General features: G+C 36.7%; 5 protein-coding genes across 8 annotated transcripts; 2 read left to right on the forward strand and 3 right to left on the reverse strand.

Annotated features, from left to right (window-relative positions):
* Positions 1-1,453: 1,453 nt before the first annotated feature.
* On the reverse strand, positions 1,454-2,923 carry LOC103865676 (protein LURP-one-related 8). Its single transcript, XM_009143501.3, has 2 exons — positions 2,226-2,923; positions 1,454-1,919 (listed from the first exon to the last, which is right to left on the reverse strand). Exons 1-2 carry the CDS (start codon positions 2,460-2,462, stop codon positions 1,566-1,568), a joined length of 591 nt encoding a protein of 196 aa, XP_009141749.1. The 5' UTR covers positions 2,463-2,923; the 3' UTR covers positions 1,454-1,565.
* A 3,096-nt stretch (positions 2,924-6,019) lies between these two features.
* Positions 6,020-9,242, reverse strand: LOC103865678 (probable galacturonosyltransferase 7). 2 transcript variants are annotated; one of them, XM_009143505.3, is made up of 10 exons: positions 8,917-9,242; positions 8,810-8,841; positions 8,687-8,728; positions 8,558-8,617; positions 8,249-8,315; positions 8,133-8,179; positions 7,749-8,050; positions 7,305-7,656; positions 6,702-7,214; positions 6,020-6,626 (listed from the first exon to the last, which is right to left on the reverse strand). In XM_009143505.3, exons 1-10 carry the CDS (start codon positions 9,056-9,058, stop codon positions 6,348-6,350), a joined length of 1,836 nt encoding a protein of 611 aa, XP_009141753.1. In that variant the 5' UTR covers positions 9,059-9,242; the 3' UTR covers positions 6,020-6,347. The 2 variants fall into 2 exon arrangements, with proteins under 2 accessions (XP_009141753.1, XP_009141754.1); XM_009143506.2 differs by lacking the exon at positions 8,917-9,242 and having other exon boundaries at positions 8,558-8,628; positions 8,810-8,847.
* Positions 9,243-9,386: 144 nt separating this feature from the next.
* On the forward strand, positions 9,387-11,426 carry LOC103865677 (bifunctional protein FolD 1, mitochondrial). 3 transcript variants are annotated; one of them, XM_033289459.1, is made up of 7 exons: positions 9,387-9,443; positions 9,533-9,593; positions 9,772-9,972; positions 10,040-10,356; positions 10,435-10,671; positions 10,753-10,920; positions 11,022-11,426. In XM_033289459.1, exons 2-7 carry the CDS (start codon positions 9,536-9,538, stop codon positions 11,022-11,024), a joined length of 984 nt encoding a protein of 327 aa, XP_033145350.1. In that variant the 5' UTR covers positions 9,387-9,443; positions 9,533-9,535; the 3' UTR covers positions 11,025-11,426. The 3 variants fall into 3 exon arrangements, with proteins under 3 accessions (XP_033145350.1, XP_033145349.1, XP_033145347.1); XM_033289456.1 differs by having other exon boundaries at positions 9,390-9,443; positions 11,017-11,400; XM_033289458.1 differs by lacking the exon at positions 9,533-9,593 and having other exon boundaries at positions 9,388-9,441; positions 9,771-9,972; positions 11,017-11,400.
* An 877-nt stretch (positions 11,427-12,303) lies between these two features.
* Positions 12,304-17,378, forward strand: LOC103865679 (ethanolamine-phosphate cytidylyltransferase). The gene is made up of 9 exons (XM_009143507.3): positions 12,304-12,818; positions 14,944-15,179; positions 15,366-15,544; positions 16,029-16,100; positions 16,254-16,321; positions 16,496-16,616; positions 16,700-16,765; positions 16,855-16,977; positions 17,067-17,378. Exons 1-9 carry the CDS (start codon positions 12,502-12,504, stop codon positions 17,136-17,138), a joined length of 1,254 nt encoding a protein of 417 aa, XP_009141755.2. The 5' UTR covers positions 12,304-12,501; the 3' UTR covers positions 17,139-17,378.
* A 53-nt stretch (positions 17,379-17,431) lies between these two features.
* LOC103865681 (uncharacterized protein At2g38710) lies at positions 17,432-19,407 on the reverse strand. Its single transcript, XM_009143508.2, has 6 exons — positions 19,275-19,407; positions 18,734-18,843; positions 18,482-18,601; positions 18,239-18,353; positions 17,974-18,067; positions 17,432-17,842 (listed from the first exon to the last, which is right to left on the reverse strand). Exons 2-6 carry the CDS (start codon positions 18,835-18,837, stop codon positions 17,637-17,639), a joined length of 639 nt encoding a protein of 212 aa, XP_009141756.1. The 5' UTR covers positions 18,838-18,843; positions 19,275-19,407; the 3' UTR covers positions 17,432-17,636.
* Positions 19,408-19,571: the final 164 nt, after the last annotated feature.

Genomic DNA, 19,571 nt, shown 5'->3' on the forward strand with positions numbered 1-19,571 from the left:
AATCCTACATTCTCTTATTTAGACAGCGGTTGTGTCAAATTATATCATTTTTGATTTATTTTTTTCCTTTTTCCTCTTTAGAACCTCAACTAAAATCCACCGTTGGAAGTGGTCTTAGCTCTAAACAAATATTATAAAATAATCAAGACTAGTTCTACTAATCACCAACCAAGTAAAGGAGGAGTCAACGAGGGATCATTTGATTATACAATATTATATGCCTAAGCTAGGTTCATGTGGTTAGCTCTAAGCTATTATAAAATAACACAATCCAAATCAACAACGTGATCATGGCTAAATCTAATCATTAAAAGTGACTTATATCAATGTCAATAGTAACATCAACAGAGAGATTAGCTGCCATCAAGGCTCTGGAAGCAATGAAATCAGAGACAAACCTCTCCATGAACCTGAAGATAGAAGAGAACGATTGAATCAAATAAGATGAGACTGAGATTGGATCAAATAAGATGAGACTGAAACAGAAAACAGATCATCAGGATTCAGAATCAGAATAATCACCCTTGGGGAAGCTCCTCGAGTTATCGCTCGCAAACTCAACGATGTCTCCAGCCATGTATCTCTTCCACAGATCGTTGATCTTAGTATCAAGAGTCTGTTTGTTCACCATCGTTTCTTTTCTTCTGGTTCTTAGAGAAAGAGTGAGAGAGCAGGAGAATAGAACGTTGGATCAGATTCCAATCTGGCTTCTTCAACCATTAGAAACTTCTCTTTAGTCTTCAGAAGCTCCTCTTCAGACATAAAGAGCTGTGGGCAACAAGAGTTCAAGTACTGAACGTAGCTGAACTAGTCACAAATTCATAATAACATACATAATAACATCTAGCGATCGATTAGATATACCAAATCGTGTGAATCAGAGTGACTTACATTAGCGATGTCAGCAGCAACAGGGAGGTTAGCATTCATCAACGCTCTTAAACCAAGAAAATCATCCACGAAGATTCCGTGAACCTGCAAAATAAGAGATAGAGAGAATCTGTATCAAATAAGATGAAAGACTGAAACAGGAAACAAGAGAATCATCAGGACTTAGAATAATCACCCTAGACAAAGCATTGACTGATAAGTACGATCTGAATGTATCTCACATGTGCACAATCTTTGTAATTTATTTTCGACATAAATGTTGACATTAGACAATGGTAAAGTGCAGCTAGAAGGGAACATAAAAGTTTATAGCATATCCATTGATAATTTGGAATTGCTTTGTAAAGAGTTGTTTTATACATTTGCAGTATATAGGTAAAACATTAAACTTCTTGTTTTTGTTTTGTTTTGTTTTCTTTGTACTCAACATCAAACTTTCATAACCGACAAATAGCAGGCTTATCACCAGCCTCAACAACGACTCCTTTTGCTGAACCGTCCCACAAAAGTTACATCAATAATTGACTGAACTTATGTACTATCAAGGCGAAGAAAAAAAAACTGACAGCAAAACTTGGCTCGTTCTTGTGTAACATATAAGAAAAACACATGCATAAATTACACAATAACAGAAAAGAACTAATATTACTTACAAAGCTTAAAAAAAAGAAAATTCAATAAGATCTAAACATTTGGTCGAGAATGATGGTAAATGCCATGGCCACATGAGGCTCCATCTCCGATTCAACTATTAGTTTAAAAACATCTTTTCCAAAGGCAACTCCTCCGACCATTGCCTCTTTCCTCTTGATCTCAGCTGCTTTCTTCTTGTTCCTCCTCTCGTCCAATATTTTGCAGCTTCTTTGGCCGAATGATCCTTCTATCTCGTATAGTAATGTCTTCTTGGTGCTAACCCACGCCAAGCTCCTCCGGTTTGTCATTATACTAACGTTTTTTCTCGCTGTGAATATTGGGTCTCTTTGTGTTTCTCCATCGTATACCATCCAGCAATCTCCCAGGCTCAGTTTCTAATCAAATAGGTTAAAAAAAGGAAAATTCAAGAGTTAGTTCCATAATAACATGGTTATATAAAACAAACATTCATGTAAAGATTCATTATGTGAATCTGTCATGTACTTATAATGGTTGACCATTGTGGATGTTTTAAATAACAAGGTTATTTGGCTCAATACTTAATACTTTTTTTAACGCTGATTTATTTTGCTATTGCAAATTGTGAGAATTATTACATAGACAAGTTTAACAACTGACAATTATTTGGTTCAAGACTTTGGTTATCAAAAAGAATATAGAAACAAAGAGAGAACATGTACCTTGCGCCGGATAGAGAGTAGGGGTAAGCCATAAGCGTCCATAAGGACGATGTTGTCTTTAGAAGAGTTCATGTAGTTGTCAACCCTAAAGACAAGATCTCCATTAGAGTTGTAAACTGTGAATCCATCACAGTTGAAGAGAAGGGACTTCTTCCACACCGTCAAAACTGCGGCTGCTTTACTATCACACAAGCTCTCCTCGCAAGTGTTTGGGAGCTTTGGGTGAACTTTTGTCATCTCTTTTCTTTGTTTCTGTCTTGTTTTCGTTTGGTGAGGTTTGATGATTGTTGTTGGAGTAGATGAGCTGATCTTTGTTTGTTGGACAAATGAGAAGAGGTCGTTGCGTGTTTATAAATACTATTGTAGAAAGTGAGAAAGAATGTGATGCTTAAATGAAAAGAATGGTGTCATCTTCTTGTTGTCCACTAGAGAGATATCGTTGTCAGTCTATTACTATAAGATATCTACTAGTCGCAAATTTAGGTACTTGTTAAAAATATATATATATAAATTAATTGATTCCTTTCAATAAACAAATATTATTAATTGTACCAGCTTTAATCTCACCTAAACTCCAGCAAAATATCATTTAGCAACCTTGTATTTTGTCCCTGCAAAATAACGTATGGTTTCACACGTATTATATGCTGCTGATATTTAATCTAACGCTCTAGTTATATATAAAAGAAAATAATTCATAAATAACTCTAGTTTCTAATTCATTTGGCCGATATTTTAGAGAACTTTACAAAATGAACCGATTAATAAATATTGTTGGTAACTGCATGGCGTTTTTAAGGCAAATCTAAAAATACGTTTAAAATATGTTCTTATCATCATTTATTAACGATTATTTCATGCATCTTATTTTCTCTTCTATATACGTTTTTATAATTTATAGAAAAATATAATTTACACGTCAAACATTTGTCAAATCTTTCTCTCTATATTTGTGTGTACATTTTTGTTATGATCACTGATAGAGAATATTATTGTCTCAAAAGAAAGGAAAAGAATCTATACCATGAAAAACCTACGGGCCATAATCCATCGCCATTTCGAGTGCATCTTTTTACAATGAAAAGACGAGTTTCTATATGAAATATACTTCCAACTTTTTGCATTAATAAGTATTTCTGCTGGATTAACGCATTATTCTCGAAAAATTGAACCCATAGGCCAAAGTAATATATGATATATCTTCTCTATGTGGATCAACTTGTAGCATGTTCCAAATCCCAAACCTGGTTATTGGCTCGATAAGACCAATTATGTTGCAAATATCAGATAATATATATTTATTAACATCAAGCTTTGAATAATTACCAGAGACATTTTGAGCCAAGTGAAAAACATAATCTAGTGGGAGGATAAGAACGGGTGGAAAGCAAAGTTCAAATATATATAAATAAACAAAAGGCAATTTCAAAGTTTCAAACAAGGACATGACATAGAAACGAGTTAAGAAATTGAGTTTTGAACCAATCCTTGGTTTTAATATGATGTATGATGAATAATCAAAGCTTAAGAATAAAATTATGTGGCTGAGAAGCGATTAGCGGTGGGGAAGAGAGAAGACAAAGCCATCCCAACAAAATTCCACCAATTATTTTACTTAAAAAGTTTAATATAATATTTTCCTTGTGATATTTTTCCCACGTCCATTGTTATAACAAAATGTCCCACTTACGTTGACATCTCTCTTACATTTTTGTATTCCTTTCGTTATCTATCGTTTGTTTATAAACAAAAAGATTGCGGTTTATGCGTCATATGCACACAAAAAGTGATTACGACCTTTGAGAGGTAAGACACGTCCCACTTTTCACCAAGTGATTGATAACTACGCTCTGAACTTGGAACAATATATGTTTCTCTTTGCTTTCACACTATGAATACAACCTAAGTTGTCTCTCCTACTATTACCAAATATTCTGATTCCTCACCTTGGTAGCTGTACCTTATTGTGTGTTTTGTATTATATGATCATTTTGCATCCTACTATCTAGTAAAACTCAAATCCATTATAGAGTCAATCTATTTCAAAAGAAAATATAGAATACTACATTTGATATGCTATAAGTGAATGTAGGTGTTTGAGCAAATCTATGTAACCTGGTAGTAGATATCATGGGAAATCGGCTAATTCCTACATCAACACAGTCCAGCGGTCCCGATCAGTACATAAACACATAAGCTGTGCAAATACATACATGAACACGTAGTTAATTCAAATATCTTACACGAACTAACAAAATTCGGTTTTTGCATACATTAACCAATTATCCGTTAGTCAAACGTAACGGAATCTGAGCTGTCCGTTATATACCATTACGTGGCTTTTTACGTTTTTAAATAATGAATAAATTAATAAAAATAAAATAAAAGATGGTTACAAGGGGGAGTCAAACCCTGGTTTGAGATATACCAATCACAAGAAGAAACCATTGTGCCAGACCCAACCTATTGTTTATAGTCCCAGTTGTTTCGTATTTATACAAATATTTCATTCACATATTTCTTTTTTTTTCTTTCCATGTTTGACTTATCATCCAAATTGTTCCAAAACAAATTCAAATATTTTTTTGTTCTCTTTCTCCTTTTCTTGTGGAAAAAATAATTTTTGTATATTCAAAAAAATAAAATAAAATAATATATATTATTAAAAAGGATTACGTACGTTGGAATTGTCTTCTACCTTTATTATCTCTTTGTGAATTTCTATTTTTAAAAGATAATATTTACTTTTAATAATCAACCCGATAAACAAAATTTCAAATGTCCATTACAAGCTTAAATTGAACAAAACAAAACTAATTCAAATATTGCACGTCTAATTTCGTTCAACTACCACACCGGCGCGTTCCGCTAAACCGATCTATAATCCTTAGTAAAATCAATTCCCTTTTTGAACTAGTTCGTTCTCTTGTTGAAATCTTTAATTTGCTTTTGTTTAAATTTTGAGTAAATTTTTTTCCAGTTTCCAGTAATTGTAAGAGAACGTTAGAAACATAAGGGTTTGCAAATAAACTCAAATTCAAACAAGAGGAAATTAAAAAATTTCAGCAAGAGAACGATCTTTCGATCTCTTTCTCACAAAAATATAGTAAAGCTAGAAATAACTTCAATGTATGTGACCCCTTTTTAATAATATATATTATTATTTTATTTTTTTGAATATATAAAAAGGTTATTTCTTCCACAAAAAAAACAAAAAAATATTTGAATATTTTTTCATTTTGTTTGGATGATAAGTCTATTTTCTGAACAATTTGGATGATAAGGTCAACCACAAAAAAAAAAAAAAAAAAAATATATATATATATATATATATATATATATATATGTGAATGAAATATCCATTAGGTATAAATAGGAAATCATTGGGAGTACAAATAATAAGTATGCCTTGGCACAGTGTTTTAGCATGTGTTGGATATTGCTTAGACCCAGGTTCGATTCCCCCCTCTAACCATCTTTTAATTTTTTTATTAATTTATTCATTATTTAAAAATGTAAAAAGCCACGTAAGCAATATATAACGGACAATTCAGATTCCGTTACGTTTGACTAACAGATAATTGGTCAATGTATGCAAAAACCGAATTTTGTTAGTTCGTGTATGAGATTTGAATTAACTACGTGTTTATGTATGTATTTGCACAGCTTATGTGTTTATGTACTGATCGTGACCGCTGGACTGTGTTGATGTATGAATTAACCGTTTTCCCGTAGATATCATTCTTATCGTCTTCTACATTGGTAATAATGAAAAAAACTTGCACAATGACAAATGGAAAATAACGTGAGTAAAAGAATGATGGGACACCTCTCTTTACCAAAAATCATATACAACATCCAAGTTTCTTTTCGAAATCATAATATCAAAGCTGATTTTGCAATCATCTTCATCACTGTCTCTTAAAAAATCAATTTGCTAATCATTTTTTAACCCACTTCTGCTAGCTTCTTCCCCTTTCAGCATTTCTTCTGCAATGCATTCGGGTTTATTTACCCCCACAAAAAAATGAGATGCCACTCTAAATCTTTTTTTCTTTGCGCGTGTGACTTGCTTCTACAGCATTGTCCCCGTGTAATTTCTTCTACTTACTCTCTTTCTCATCAAGGATTCACGTTACAGTCACTCAAGAATCCGTCTTCCCTGTTCAGATGCTTTCTCCAATAGCTTTTGTACTGTGGGATTCCCATCTCTAGCCACGGCTTCATGTTCCCATTGTAGTGCAACGTCGCTGCGTTCTTTATCGTTTGGGGTTTGATATAGTAGTCATAACCAAGCCCTGATAGAGCCCATTTGTCTTCAAGAGCATATACTTTGTCTTGAAACGTAAGCAAGCTTGCTTTCAATGCAATTGCTTCTCTCGGCTCAGCTCCACCACTCATCTGCCACACACCAAAACAAGAAATAAGCATAACGAAACACCCAATTTCTCTTTCAGGTTTTTTCAGAAAACTGACCTGTTTGTAAAATTTATGGTATGTTTCTGAGACTCCCAGCTCCCTCCATCTAGCAAGATCAATGACATTCAATCCAGACATCCAGAGACAAGCATTAGCATCAAAACTTCCTCTCTTGAGACTCTTTAGCTGACCTAATCTCACAGAGCACGACTTCACTGCGCCGTTCACTTTTCCTTCCATATCAAGCTCCCAAAGAGGAGACAAGTCTCGCTGGACCACAACGTCATGATCCAGAACCACAACCTTTTCCAACTTATGAAATATTTTCGGAAGAAGATAGTGAGATCGAGAGAAAATTGATAAGTAGTCTGCTCTATTGTCACCACTTGGGAAGGAGACACGGAACTCTGTAGGCAAAGACAGCTTCATATCAGACTGATCAAGCTCCATTTTCTCAATGTTCAAGACTTGAATAGCTGCTTGTTTGCAGGGATTCCTGATGAACCATTGTTTCATCGCAAAGTAGTTCTGCTCGTCGGTCAGTACATGGAAAACAAAGTTTTTACTTTCCTGAAACATCAACAATCAACCAAGAATCAGACATAACATAAGGGTCCTATGATTGCATGAACAAGAACAAAAACTGGATTTAACACATACCCTTGCGTGTACAGCCGTTGAGTTGATCACAACGGAAGATGCAAGTATATTATCGGAGATGATAACAAAGTGAAGCAACGAGGGATCTGAAAACTTCTCACTATCCTCAATATCAACTGAGCCTGACTTGAAATGCTCCACAGTTAGCCTCATTGACAAGCAATGAAGACTCTTAGGCATTGTCTGCACCGCAAGCTGGTAGAGGAACACACTCTGTTTCATGTGGAAACTTGCTTCATCCTCAGTCAAATCCAGGATCTGTCTCAGTTTCTTGTCAACATTGTTACAGTCAACCGGAAAAGACTTTGCCTTTGAAATCACACCTTCCATCTTCTCAAACTTCTTATCAACCCTTGTAGAATAGTGGAAAGATACACACAATAAGTAAGATTTAAGGAAATTAGCAGAGGATCTACACATACCCCAAACTGGTAAAGGACTTACTGTGGTGGAAGGTCACCATCAGCTGAACTTTCACTAAGAATACGCTCAAACTCTTGGATGTTCTGTTTCATATCCCGAGTCAGCTTGCTTTGAGAAGGCATTTTAGCAATACTTGGGTAGTACGCTCTAGCCACAAATAGCAGGTCCTTCATATGCTTCACCTTGGAATCTTTCATCGGTTCCTTATTTTCCTCCCTCCAGAGACAGTAACTCCCGTATTTCACTTGACAAGTTCTCTGACTTTCATCAACACTAACTACCGCCCGCTGAACACCTTTGTACGAGACTTCAGTTTTTGTTTTCTGTTCACAGAATAAAAAACTTAAGACGAATTGGTGATAGTAACCAAGAAAAAAGATGTATACTAGAGAAACCACTTAATACATTTGCAGGGCTTGGGTTGGCAACAACAGCTGGGGACACTGGTACTCCTGCAGATTAATTGAGGGATCAGAATCAAAAATAAAACACTTGGGGAGGAATTTTTAGAAAAAGTGAACCTTTCTTCTTAGAATCACTGATGCTTGTCCTATTCATATCTCTGGAACCACCGTTTATGTCCCTTTTCTAGCGCATGTGAAACAAGAGGAAAATAAAAAAAACTTTAATTAACCATCTCATGAATACATGAAGCAACCTAATTCATGAATATGTATTTCACCTTTCCAGACACATAACACAGTCAAATAAAATAAAATTAAATTCACTCATTCATCTAAACTAGTCACTTTTCATTATTTCTTACTAATGTTAGCATTCACATGCTTTATAGTAAGATCAAACTACACAAACCACTATAAAGAACCAACCTTGGGAAGCACTGGGTTGAGTTTTTGAAGAACCTGATCAACTCTCTCGGATACATCTCTCTGCAAGCAAGCTAAACGACTTTTGAAACCAATCAAAACGACAGAGAGGGAGAGAGTTAAACAATTTACCTGTGAATGTTGAGTAGCATTGATTCTGCTAAAGCTCTCATACTGATTCCAAAAGAAAGTTAGTTAGAACTTAGAACCAAAAAAAAATAAAAAATCAAACAATTAAGGAAACAAAATGCTTACAGGAGTAGATGGTTGGAGAGTGACGACGAGGCCTGAAGATAATTAACGTAGAGATTATCAGATGAGAATAGATCTGAAACAGAGATCGAAGAGAGAGAGAGAGTTACCAGGAGAGTGGAAGCTGTTGTGAAGGCCGAGCAAGAAAGCTAGAGGAACCAGCATTGATAGGATCACAAGAACCATTACTCCTATCACCAGAACTTTCCACCGCCGTTTTCCTCCGCCGCCTCCTCCTCCTCCGCCTTTCATTTTTCCGATTTAGATTTCAATCAATCAATGCCTTTTTCAAATTACGAACCGCATTGGATCCCTGAAACGACGGCGTTTTCAAGTAATGCACTTTGCCTGATCGCATCGCATCGTCCCTTTCCCTTGTTTGCTACTTGGAAGAGAGAGAGAGACACACACCCAACCTTTTTTCCTCGCACGTGTGGAACTGTCTCTGCCGTTTGATTATCCCAACCCACTTGCGAGATCTATCTCCTGATCACGACACGTGTTATTTTCACACGTGTGGTGAGTATTATTATTTTTAGTTCGTTTTTAATAGTCTCGCCGGTAAATCCTAAAACGCCGAGCAGGCCTAGCGATATTCATCACCACCGTCAACTCCATTGACAGCTTATACACTTTGGTAATCTCTCTTCAGAATTGATTGTGAAAGCATATGACTTTTTTGGTTTAATCTACTTTGCATTATTTGTTTGTGTGGATGCAATGAAGGAGATGAGTCATCAAAAGATTGAGACTTTCCCCCATATGCATTGTTTTAAGCTTTATCTGTCTAAAATTCTCTTGTCTTGTATGGTCTCTTTGTTCCAATTAGCTTTATCTCTTCTTTATGTTACTGTTTGTTCTAATTATGAAAGATTAGGCCTTTATGTTGTCACTCTCATTTGCATTAATCTTAAGCTATTCTCTTGTCTTGTCTCTTTGTTCTAATTGGGTTTCATTTGATTCAGTGACTACTGCTACTTTTAGCGTTTCGAGCATGTTATTAATCGCGAGGAAAGCTTTGGCCTTGGCGCATAACAAGACTATTCGTTTAACGACGAGGGAAGTGCACTGCTTAAGCTCCATCTTACTCTCTCCTCCTCTCGTGTCTCTTGACTTGCCTGAAAATTGGGTTCCTTACTCTCATCCTCCATCCCCTGTTGCCTTCGGTAACTCTCTCTCTCCCCCTCCCTCCTCTAGTGTAGTGCATTGACTTTTGTTCTCTGTTTACTACAGAGTGTGAACAGAAGACTGTGGTGATTGATGGCAAATCTATCGCAGAAGAGATCAGAACGAAGATTGTTAGTGAAGTGTGGAAGATGAAAAACGATGTTGGCAAAGTCCCTGGTCTTGCGGTTGTGTTGGTCGGCGAACAAAGAGACTCCCAAACTTATGTGCGGAACAAGATCAAAGCTTGTGAAGAAACTGGGATTAAATCTGTTTTGGCTGAGTTGCCTGAGGATTGTACAGAAGGAGAAATCATCACTGTATTAAAAAAATTCAATGAAGACACATCTATTCACGGAGTTCTCGTGCAGCTTCCTTTGCCCCAGGTGTGTTTCACATTGCTTTTGTGTGTAATATGAGTCATGACATTGTGATGGTGGATGATGATAGTATATTGTGTGCAGCATCTTGATGAAGCAAAGATATTGAATATGGTGAGGTTAGAGAAAGATGTTGATGGGTTTCATCCATTAAACATGGGGAACCTTGCGATGAGAGGGAGGGAGCCGCTATTCGTATCTTGCACCCCTAAGGGATGTGTGGAGTTGTTGATCAGAGCAGGTGTTGAGCTAGCAGGAAAAAACGCTGTGGTGATTGGAAGAAGCAACATCGTTGGTCTCCCAATGTCTTTACTGTTGCAGGTATTATTAGTTTTCTCTAATTACTGTGATAGGCTTCTTATGCTTGAGCATTTATTTGTCTTTGCTGACATTATTGGCTAGAGGTATGACGCTACAGTAAGCACGGTGCATGCATTTTCAAAGGATCCAGAGCACATTACAAGGGAAGCTGATATTGTGGTTGCAGCCGCGGGTGTGCCTAACCTTGTTCGTGGAAGTTGGCTGAAGCCTGGAGCAGTTGTCATCGATGTGGGAACATGTCCTGTTGAGGTAAAAAGGAATAAAAACTAATTCTACTTTAGAAAACTTAGGTTAGAGCCTAAATAAAGAGACTTAATGTTTGTTCTTGGGTATCATATTTGGCAGGACAGTAGCTGTGAGCAAGGTTATCGTCTTGTTGGGGATGTATGCTACGAGGAAGCGTTAGGTGTTGCCTCAGCGATTACTCCTGTACCTGGAGGAGTCGGTCCCATGACGATTGCCATGTTACTATGCAATACCTTGGATGCTGCCAAGCGGACATCCTTGTGATAAATATGGTTATCTCTGTGTTATAACTAAAGAGTCCATGTTGTTGGGGGGGTTGATCACAAATTGACAATCCCTTTTGAATTTTGAATTATCATGTTGTTACAGACAATGGTTGATGTCTGATATAAAGCTCTTTGTCAGAGTAGAGTTTAATGATTTTGTTGTAGTAACTGGTTTCTAGATAACAGTGGAATGTTTATGTTTCATTGGCGTTTACAAGATGAGGAAGCCATGGTAGTTATGCATGTGGTAGTTGTTGGATCATGAGTAGTAGTAGTTTGCATGTGACGTCAAAGGTTGAAGGATGAGTGAAGCAAGATGTGTCACATGAAGTATCACGGAACAAATGCTTGCTTCAATCTTTACACGTGATGTTGAAAGGGGAATATTCTAAAGACACTCTTTCCCTTTAACCCGGTTTGCATTTTCGGTTTCATCAGCTGTGAATATGTTTTTATTTCACTCTTATATCTCTCTTTTTCATCTTCAAGATAATTAAAACAAACACAAAGTAACCTAATCTTGATTTTCCATTAATTTAAACAGTATATGTATTTAGACCACATTTTCCATTATCATGCCAAAAAATGTATTTAGAACACATTTTGAAAATCAATACTCTTGACTTAAAATCTTTGAGTAATCCAATTTTATTAAAATAACTTTATAATAAAAGAGAACAATTGTCAATTAGTGATGATTATCTTGAGTAAATTCCTAAACACTAATATATTAATATTTTAAGAAATTTTATTTATATGATTACAATTTTAGTGTTTTTAAAAAGAAATATAATAATTACTTAGCTTAATTAATAGAGAACAACAAATGGTATATCAATCAAATCTTTCATCATTTTAATAGATTCTTCATTTTCTTACCTTTCTTTTATATTGTTCATTTTTAATAGTGTCAATTATTGTAAAAAATCATTACAGCTTTTACAATTACCAGATTTGGTAACTAAAATATTAATTAATTACTATCTAAACCTCAGATTTGATTTACGAGCCAAAAATAGTGTTTTGTCAACCAAACCGAATAACTTACACCCGAACCGGTTATTTATAATCACCCAACCAACCCAAACCATCAAATTTCATTTCGGTTTAGCTATCATCATCCATCTCCAGAGAAAGAAAAAAAATTAAAATGCGAAAAGCATAAATAGGATTCCGATTCCGAGTCTCAAGTTCCAAAGAGAAGAAACAAACATCCCTCTCCGAGAGAGATCTTAGCGAACAACGTGAAGGAAAACAAACAAAAACAACAAACGATCCGAGAGCGAGAGCGAAAAGCATTTTCCTCTGAAAACAAAAAATGGTGTGGGAGAAGGAGAAGATCGTCGGAAGCTGTATAATCGGAGGAGCCACGTTCGCCGTCGGAGCTACGTTCCTCCACCTCTTCCTCAAAGGCGAGCTTCCTCTAGGCATAGGGCTAGGCGCGCGTTTGGTCTCGTTCAGAAAGCGGAGGCCCGTTCGCGTCTACATGGACGGTTGCTTCGACATGATGCACTACGGCCACTGCAACGCGCTGCGTCAGGCGCGTGCTCTCGGTGACCAATTGGTCGTTGGTGTTGTTAGCGACGAGGAGATCATAGCTAATAAAGGACCTCCCGTTACTCCTCTTCATGAAAGGTCTCTCTCTTTCTCGATCTCAATTCATTTGTTAAGGCCGGTCCTGAACAAATGGTGAATAACAATGTTTAACGAACCGTTACGCACTAATTAGACATTTTATAGCGGATTATTGATTAGGCGGGCGCATAAACAGACTTTTTTTTATGCCCACACTGATTTTTAAAGGCCGGTCCTAGAATTTAAGGGACTTAACAAATGGTGTGAATAACAATGTTCAACGAACGGTATGCAGTAATTAGACGTTTTATAGAAGATTATTGATTAGGCAGGCGTTTAAACGGAATTCTTTTTATTCCTACACTGATTTTTAAAGGCTGGTCCTGGAATTTAAGGGACTTAACAAATGGTGAATAACAATGTTCAACGAACGGTATGTAGTAATTAGGCGTTTTATAGAAGATTATTGATTAGGCAGGCGCTTAAACGGAATTATTTTTATTCCCACACTGATTTTTAAAGGCTGGTCCTGGAATTTAAGGGGCGTAACAAATGGTGACTAACAATGTTCAACGAACCGTTACACAGTAGTTGGACGTTTTATAAGGGATTATTGATTAGGCGGGCGCATAAACAGACTTTTTTTTATGCCCACACTGATTTTTAAAGGCCGGTCCTAGAATTTAAGGGACTTAACAAATGGTGAATAACAATGTTCAACGAACGGTATTCAGTAATTAGGCGTTTTATAAAAGATTATTGGTTAGGCAGGCACTTAAACGGAATTTTTTTTTATTCCCACACTGATTTTTAAAGGCCGGTCCTAGAATTTAAGGGACTTAACAAATGGTGAATAACAATGTTCAACGAACGGTATTCAGTAATTAGGCGTTTTATAGAAGATTATTGATTAGGAAGGCGCTTAAACGGAATTTTTTTTATTCCCACACTGATTTTTAAAGGCTGGTCCTGGAATTTAAGGGACTTAACAAATGGTGAATAACAATGTTCAACGAACGGTATGTAGTAATAAGCGTTTTATAGAAGATTATTGATTAGGCAGGCGCTTAAACGGAATTCTTTTTATTCCCACACTGATTTTTAAAGGCTGGTCCTGGAATTTAAGGGGCGTAACAAATGGTGACTAACAATGTTCAACGAACCGTTACACAGTAGTTGGACGTTTTATAAGGGATTATTGATTAGGCGGGCGCATAAACAGACTTTTTTTTATGCCCACACTGATTTTTAAAGGCCGGTCCTAGAATTTAAGGGACTTAACAAATGGTGAATAACAATGTTCAACGAACGGTATTCAGTAATTAGGCGTTTTATAAAAGATTATTGGTTAGGCAGGCACTTAAACGGAATTTTTTTTTATTCCCACACTGATTTTTAAAGGCCGGTCCTAGAATTTAAGGGACTTAACAAATGGTGAATAACAATGTTCAACGAACGGTATTCAGTAATTAGGCGTTTTATAGAAGATTATTGATTAGGAAGGCGCTTAAACGGAATTTTTTTTATTCCCACACTGATTTTTAAAGGCTGGTCCTGGAATTTAAGGGACTTAACAAATGGTGAATAACAATGTTCAACGAACGGTATGTAGTAATTAGGCGTTTTATAGAAGATTATTGATTAGGCAGGCGCTTAAACGGAATTCTTTTTATTCCCACACTGATTTTTAAAGGCTGGTCCTGGAATTTAAGGGGCGTAACAAATGGTGACTAACAATGTTCAACGAACCGTTACACAGTAGTTGGACGTTTTATAGGGGATTATTGATTAGGCGGGCGCTTAAACGGATTTTTTTTATGCCCACACTGATTTTTAAAATAAATCGTTTTGTCTAGGTTCAATCTTTGGCCTAAACGGGCAAGTAAACGAAGTCTAGACCAATTTTTAGAATACTAATAAATAATGTGTATATATAAGCCGAGACGAGGCGAATGTTTCATCTCATTATGTCCAAAGCTGGCTTTGCCTTGTATAACAGTGACAATTACGGATTAGAACTAAATGATCAATATATATATTTCTTAAATAATTTGGGGGTAAATGATGTATACATATTAACCATATGGGGCCTAGGCGGATGTTTCATCTGGCTATGACCAAAACCGGCTCTGCCTTGTGTATTTAGTTGTGTTGTATGTTTATTTTTTTTATATGGTTATCTCAGGATGGTGATGGTTAAGGCGGTGAAGTGGGTGGATGAAGTGATATCGGATGCTCCTTACGCCATCACTGAGGATTTCATGAAGAGGTTGTTTGATGAGTACCAGATTGATTACATCATCCATGGGGATGATCCTTGCGTTCTTCCTGATGGAACTGATGCTTATGCATTGGCTAAGAAGGCTGGGAGGTACAAGCAGATTAAGCGTACTGAAGGAGTTTCCAGCACTGATATCGTTGGTAAACTTACATCTGATTCATTTTAGCTCGTATCAACTATATTTGTTAATCAACTCAGGATGCTTAGAGGAAAGTGTCTTTCTTTTCATGTTAAGGGGAGATACGAACTGCATCATGTTTATGTAATCAAGTGCCATGATAGCTTAGATCTTGTGTAATTACATTCAAGTTTATAAATCGTTGCAGGTCGCATGCTGCTCTGTGTAAGAGAAAGATCGAACAGTCATAGTCATTCGTCACTGCAAAGGCAGTTTAGCCATGGACATAATAGCCCAAAGTTTGATGACGGAGGTTCCTCAGCTGGTACTCGCGTCTCACATTTTCTTCCTACTTCCCGCAGGATCGTTCAGTTCTCCAATGGCAAGGTACGAGAGTCTTGAAGAGTGTCCTCTTCTCAAGTTTAGCTATTGCATATTTGGAATTGTGTATATCTCTATTTATTTCTTGATGATCTAGTTGGTTGAACTGGTAGGTACATGACTCTTAATTTCTAATAGCTATGCAATTTCTGACTCTCTTTTTTAGTTGTTATAATTATTAAAGAGAACGGGTGACAGCTTTCATCATCGGTATGGGAACACTGTCTGGTTGAGTCTTGGTTCTTACCTTCTGAAACATAAATAGTTCACCCTGTCTATGACCATTTCACCGATTACCGGATACTTTTTGTGTGTTTATCTGTACTTTACCTATTGAGTGACAGAAAGTTGCTTCGCATCTCGTTTTATTGCCTATGTTAATTCATGCACGCTAGATTAAACTTAAGATTATACTCTTTGGTTGATTCACTTTTCTCCTCCTCATTTTTTTTATCTGGGGTGGATTATGAGTACATGATTATGGTGACAGGGGCCAGGACCTGATGCACGCATAATTTACATTGATGGTGCTTTTGATCTTTTCCATGCTGGCCATGTTGAGGTATTTTTAAGTTCATTTGGTTCACAGACAAATTAATCTTATATGTTTGTCGACTAGTCCAACTAGAATTTCCTAATTATTATTGAGCAACCATCCAGTTTTATTATGCCAATGTTGTTGATTCTTTTCTCTTGATTATTCAAATTCATACAGATTCTCAGGCGTGCTCGAGAGCTTGGAGACTTTCTTCTTGTTGGGATACATAATGACCAGACTGTCAGGTTCAAGAAAGCTCAACTTTGGCAGTTTGCTTTATAGTTATTTTTCTCAGTTCTTATTTCGTTATTCTAGGCATAAATATATACTTCTTATTCTCATTCTGGTTTAGATGTGCATAATTGCATTTCTGCTTAAATCGTCTGACCAAAAAGTGCATGTTATACGTTGATGAGCAGCGCTAGAAGTGGAGCGCGTCACCCAATCATGAATCTCCATGAAAGAAGCTTAAGTGTTCTGGCATGCCGCTATGTAGATGAGGTGATCATTGGTGCCCCATCGGAAGTTTCAAAAGATACGGTGAGCTCCTCTGGTATTTACTTAATAATTACCCAAATGGCCTTCACGAAAAGCTATTTTGACAATGATTTTGGATGATGCAGATCACAACATTTGACATTTCGTTGGTGGTTCATGGGACAGTAGCCGAGAGCGATGATTTTCAAAAGGTAAAACAAGATTCAGATAGATTTTATATAACAAGGTAGTATACAAAGAGTTTATTTCTCAGAATGTGGTTGTTGATGATCTGACACAGGAGGAAGGTAATCCGTATGCTGTACCAATAAGCATGGGCATATTCCAAATCCTGGAAAGCCCTCTTGACATCACAACCTCCACCATAATCAAGAGGATTGTGAACAACCATGAAGCTTATCAGGCAAGTTGCTTTTCTTCTACCTCATTCATCTTCTTATTGCATCACTCTGACCAATCTCTAACTTCAAAATCGTTCTGCAATTTTTTTAGAAACGTAACTTGAAAAAGGAAGCTAGTGAGAAGAAGTACTACGAGCAGAAGGCTTTTGTGACTGGCGACTGATAGAATCTTGAAAGCTTTGTAAGACCAGACCATCTTTGGGATGTGAATCTGTTTCTCCTTATCTTTATATCTCCGTAGTAGTCCGTACTGGCTATAGTAGGATGTTTCTGCATCAGACTCAAATGCTACATAGTATTACATTTTGTTCTCTAGTTTTTAAACATAAAAAGGGCATTGATGATTTTAGCACCAAATGCTTCTTTTATTTTCTTCACGTTTGGGATGTTTCATCTTACTTTCTACTTTCGTTTTTGCGTACTGCAAATATGTTAGGATTGTATATGTTCACTATCTGAAGATAAAACGATGAACTTCATTAGAAATGGTAAGTGCGGACGGTTGCGTTTCAGACAATGGTGAAACAGCTAAATTCTTGTCTCGTTGAAGGTGAAATCAGAGAGAGCATTACAGTTTCGAATCACAAATGCAATGATAAATTAGGAGAGGTCCCAAACAGGACCAATCTCGCACCCATTCGCAGGAGTTTGGTGGTGCAAATCAGGACAAGGGCTTGCTGGTCCCATTAATAGCCGGGACAAGGCCTCTTGTGGCCTTCACGTATGAAAGGTATTCACTATAATGCATGCTGAATAATGTGCTCTGGTATCTTGTTAGCTGGATTCGCCTACGCACTGCCTCAGTTATTTCACCATTGTATCCGGCTTTACGCACCAGAGAATCTATTGCCTCTATCTTTGTCCAGCCTGCCAAAAACTAGTCATGTAAGCTTTGATATATATAGTAGTATGATATGAGATTCAAGTTTTGCTCCAAACAATGCGAATGAATCCTCAGGTCTAGTCAAACATACAAAACACCTAAGCAAAACTGGTACCTTCATGAGCTGGCACCTCAGGGAGATATGTGGCGTTTCGCTTTATGTTAGTCACAGGTTCAATGAACTCAATGATTATTCCATGCGTTCCCACCTTCATAGTCAAATCAGACAAAACTAAGCGAGTGCAAGTATCACATGAGGGATGTGACAGGAGAAGGTTTATCAGATGTGTGGAATGACTAGCATGCTACTACTTGTTGGTGACCATATTCTTAATTTATGTTTAGAAACAGGAGACTAAGATGAAGAGTGAAGACAGTACCTCCCAATCAAGATAATCCTCTGCATCTTCATAATCAGTCAAGACGGACACCGTGCATTGCAGAAACGGCAGTTCTTTGGGTTGAATTGGTGGGAACCTACGATCCCTCAGGGCACTGTGATATTACATAAATCAAAAAGGTACATTTATAACTATATATTGACATATAGTACAGAAAAAAAAAGAGAGGTAGATTAAGCTAATGGGCAATATCAAATGCGTGAGGAGTAGTAAGTAAGTTACCTGGTCAAGGCATAGTCCTTGAAGCCACTGATCAAACGGCGTGCTTCAAGTGTACCAATACATCCACGCAGCCGAGGCTCCCCACCGTTCACTATTTTCTTCCAGGTGACAAACAATGGGCTACAAGGAAAAACAACCACTGGACTATGAGTAAGAGAAGATGACGTAAAACACTAAATCATCCAATCAAACAGTGGACTACTTGCATGTCATTAACATAACAAACACAACAGGAGTTTTAATGAAACGTACTGATTGGCGTCGTCAAAGGCGGGTGGAGGAGAGTCTTCGTTGTTGTAGTGAGAGACCAAAGTGTCGAAACAGTACACAGCCATCTCTTTGTTCGCCGACGCCATTGTGTGCTTTTGAATAAAACAAAAAAACAAAAACAAAATTAGCAAGTAGTATAGTGTGAACCTGAAATTATCCAAAATCCAACTTATAAAAATACAACTACTAAGCATGTGACTGGATTTATATAAATGGATTATTTTGCCCCACAAAAAGAGATTTAGTTTATGCTTAAACACAACCCAAAAACGAATCACACAAAGAATATAGCATTCTCAGAGATAAACTAATAAAATAATATGAACACTGAATAGTGATGATGAAAATTGGAGAAGTAAATTGATCGTTTTTTTTCTATATATATTAATATATATATATGGGGATTAAAATCAAAAGCCACCACGAAATCTAGAAGGAGCATAGAGAGAGATCTGTGATAAGAATTGAAAAGTTCAAACAGATAGAGAAATCAATTGGGAGGAGCATAATAAGCGGAGAAAACCTGAGGAAAGCGCAAAAAGAATCGAAGATCGGTGGTGAGATTGTTAAAAGTGTGTTTTATGTTTCAGAAGCAAAGCTTTTCTTTTAAGACACTGACAATTGTGTTTGGCTGGTGTGTCTTTTTCTTGAAGAGGACTTTAATAACTATTTTATATCAGACTTTCACACTTGGGCCCATTATCCGGACATGATACCTGGGCCCAATATCCAAACATAACACTCGGGCCCAAGAAATTTGTATTTTTTTTTATAAAATTAAGAAGTTTCATATATTATGTTTATATAAAATTAAGAAATT

The sequence above is a fragment of the Brassica rapa genome, chromosome A04 (assembly GCF_000309985.2).
Source record: "Brassica rapa cultivar Chiifu-401-42 chromosome A04, CAAS_Brap_v3.01, whole genome shotgun sequence".
Taxonomy (NCBI): Eukaryota; Viridiplantae; Streptophyta; class Magnoliopsida; order Brassicales; family Brassicaceae; genus Brassica; species Brassica rapa.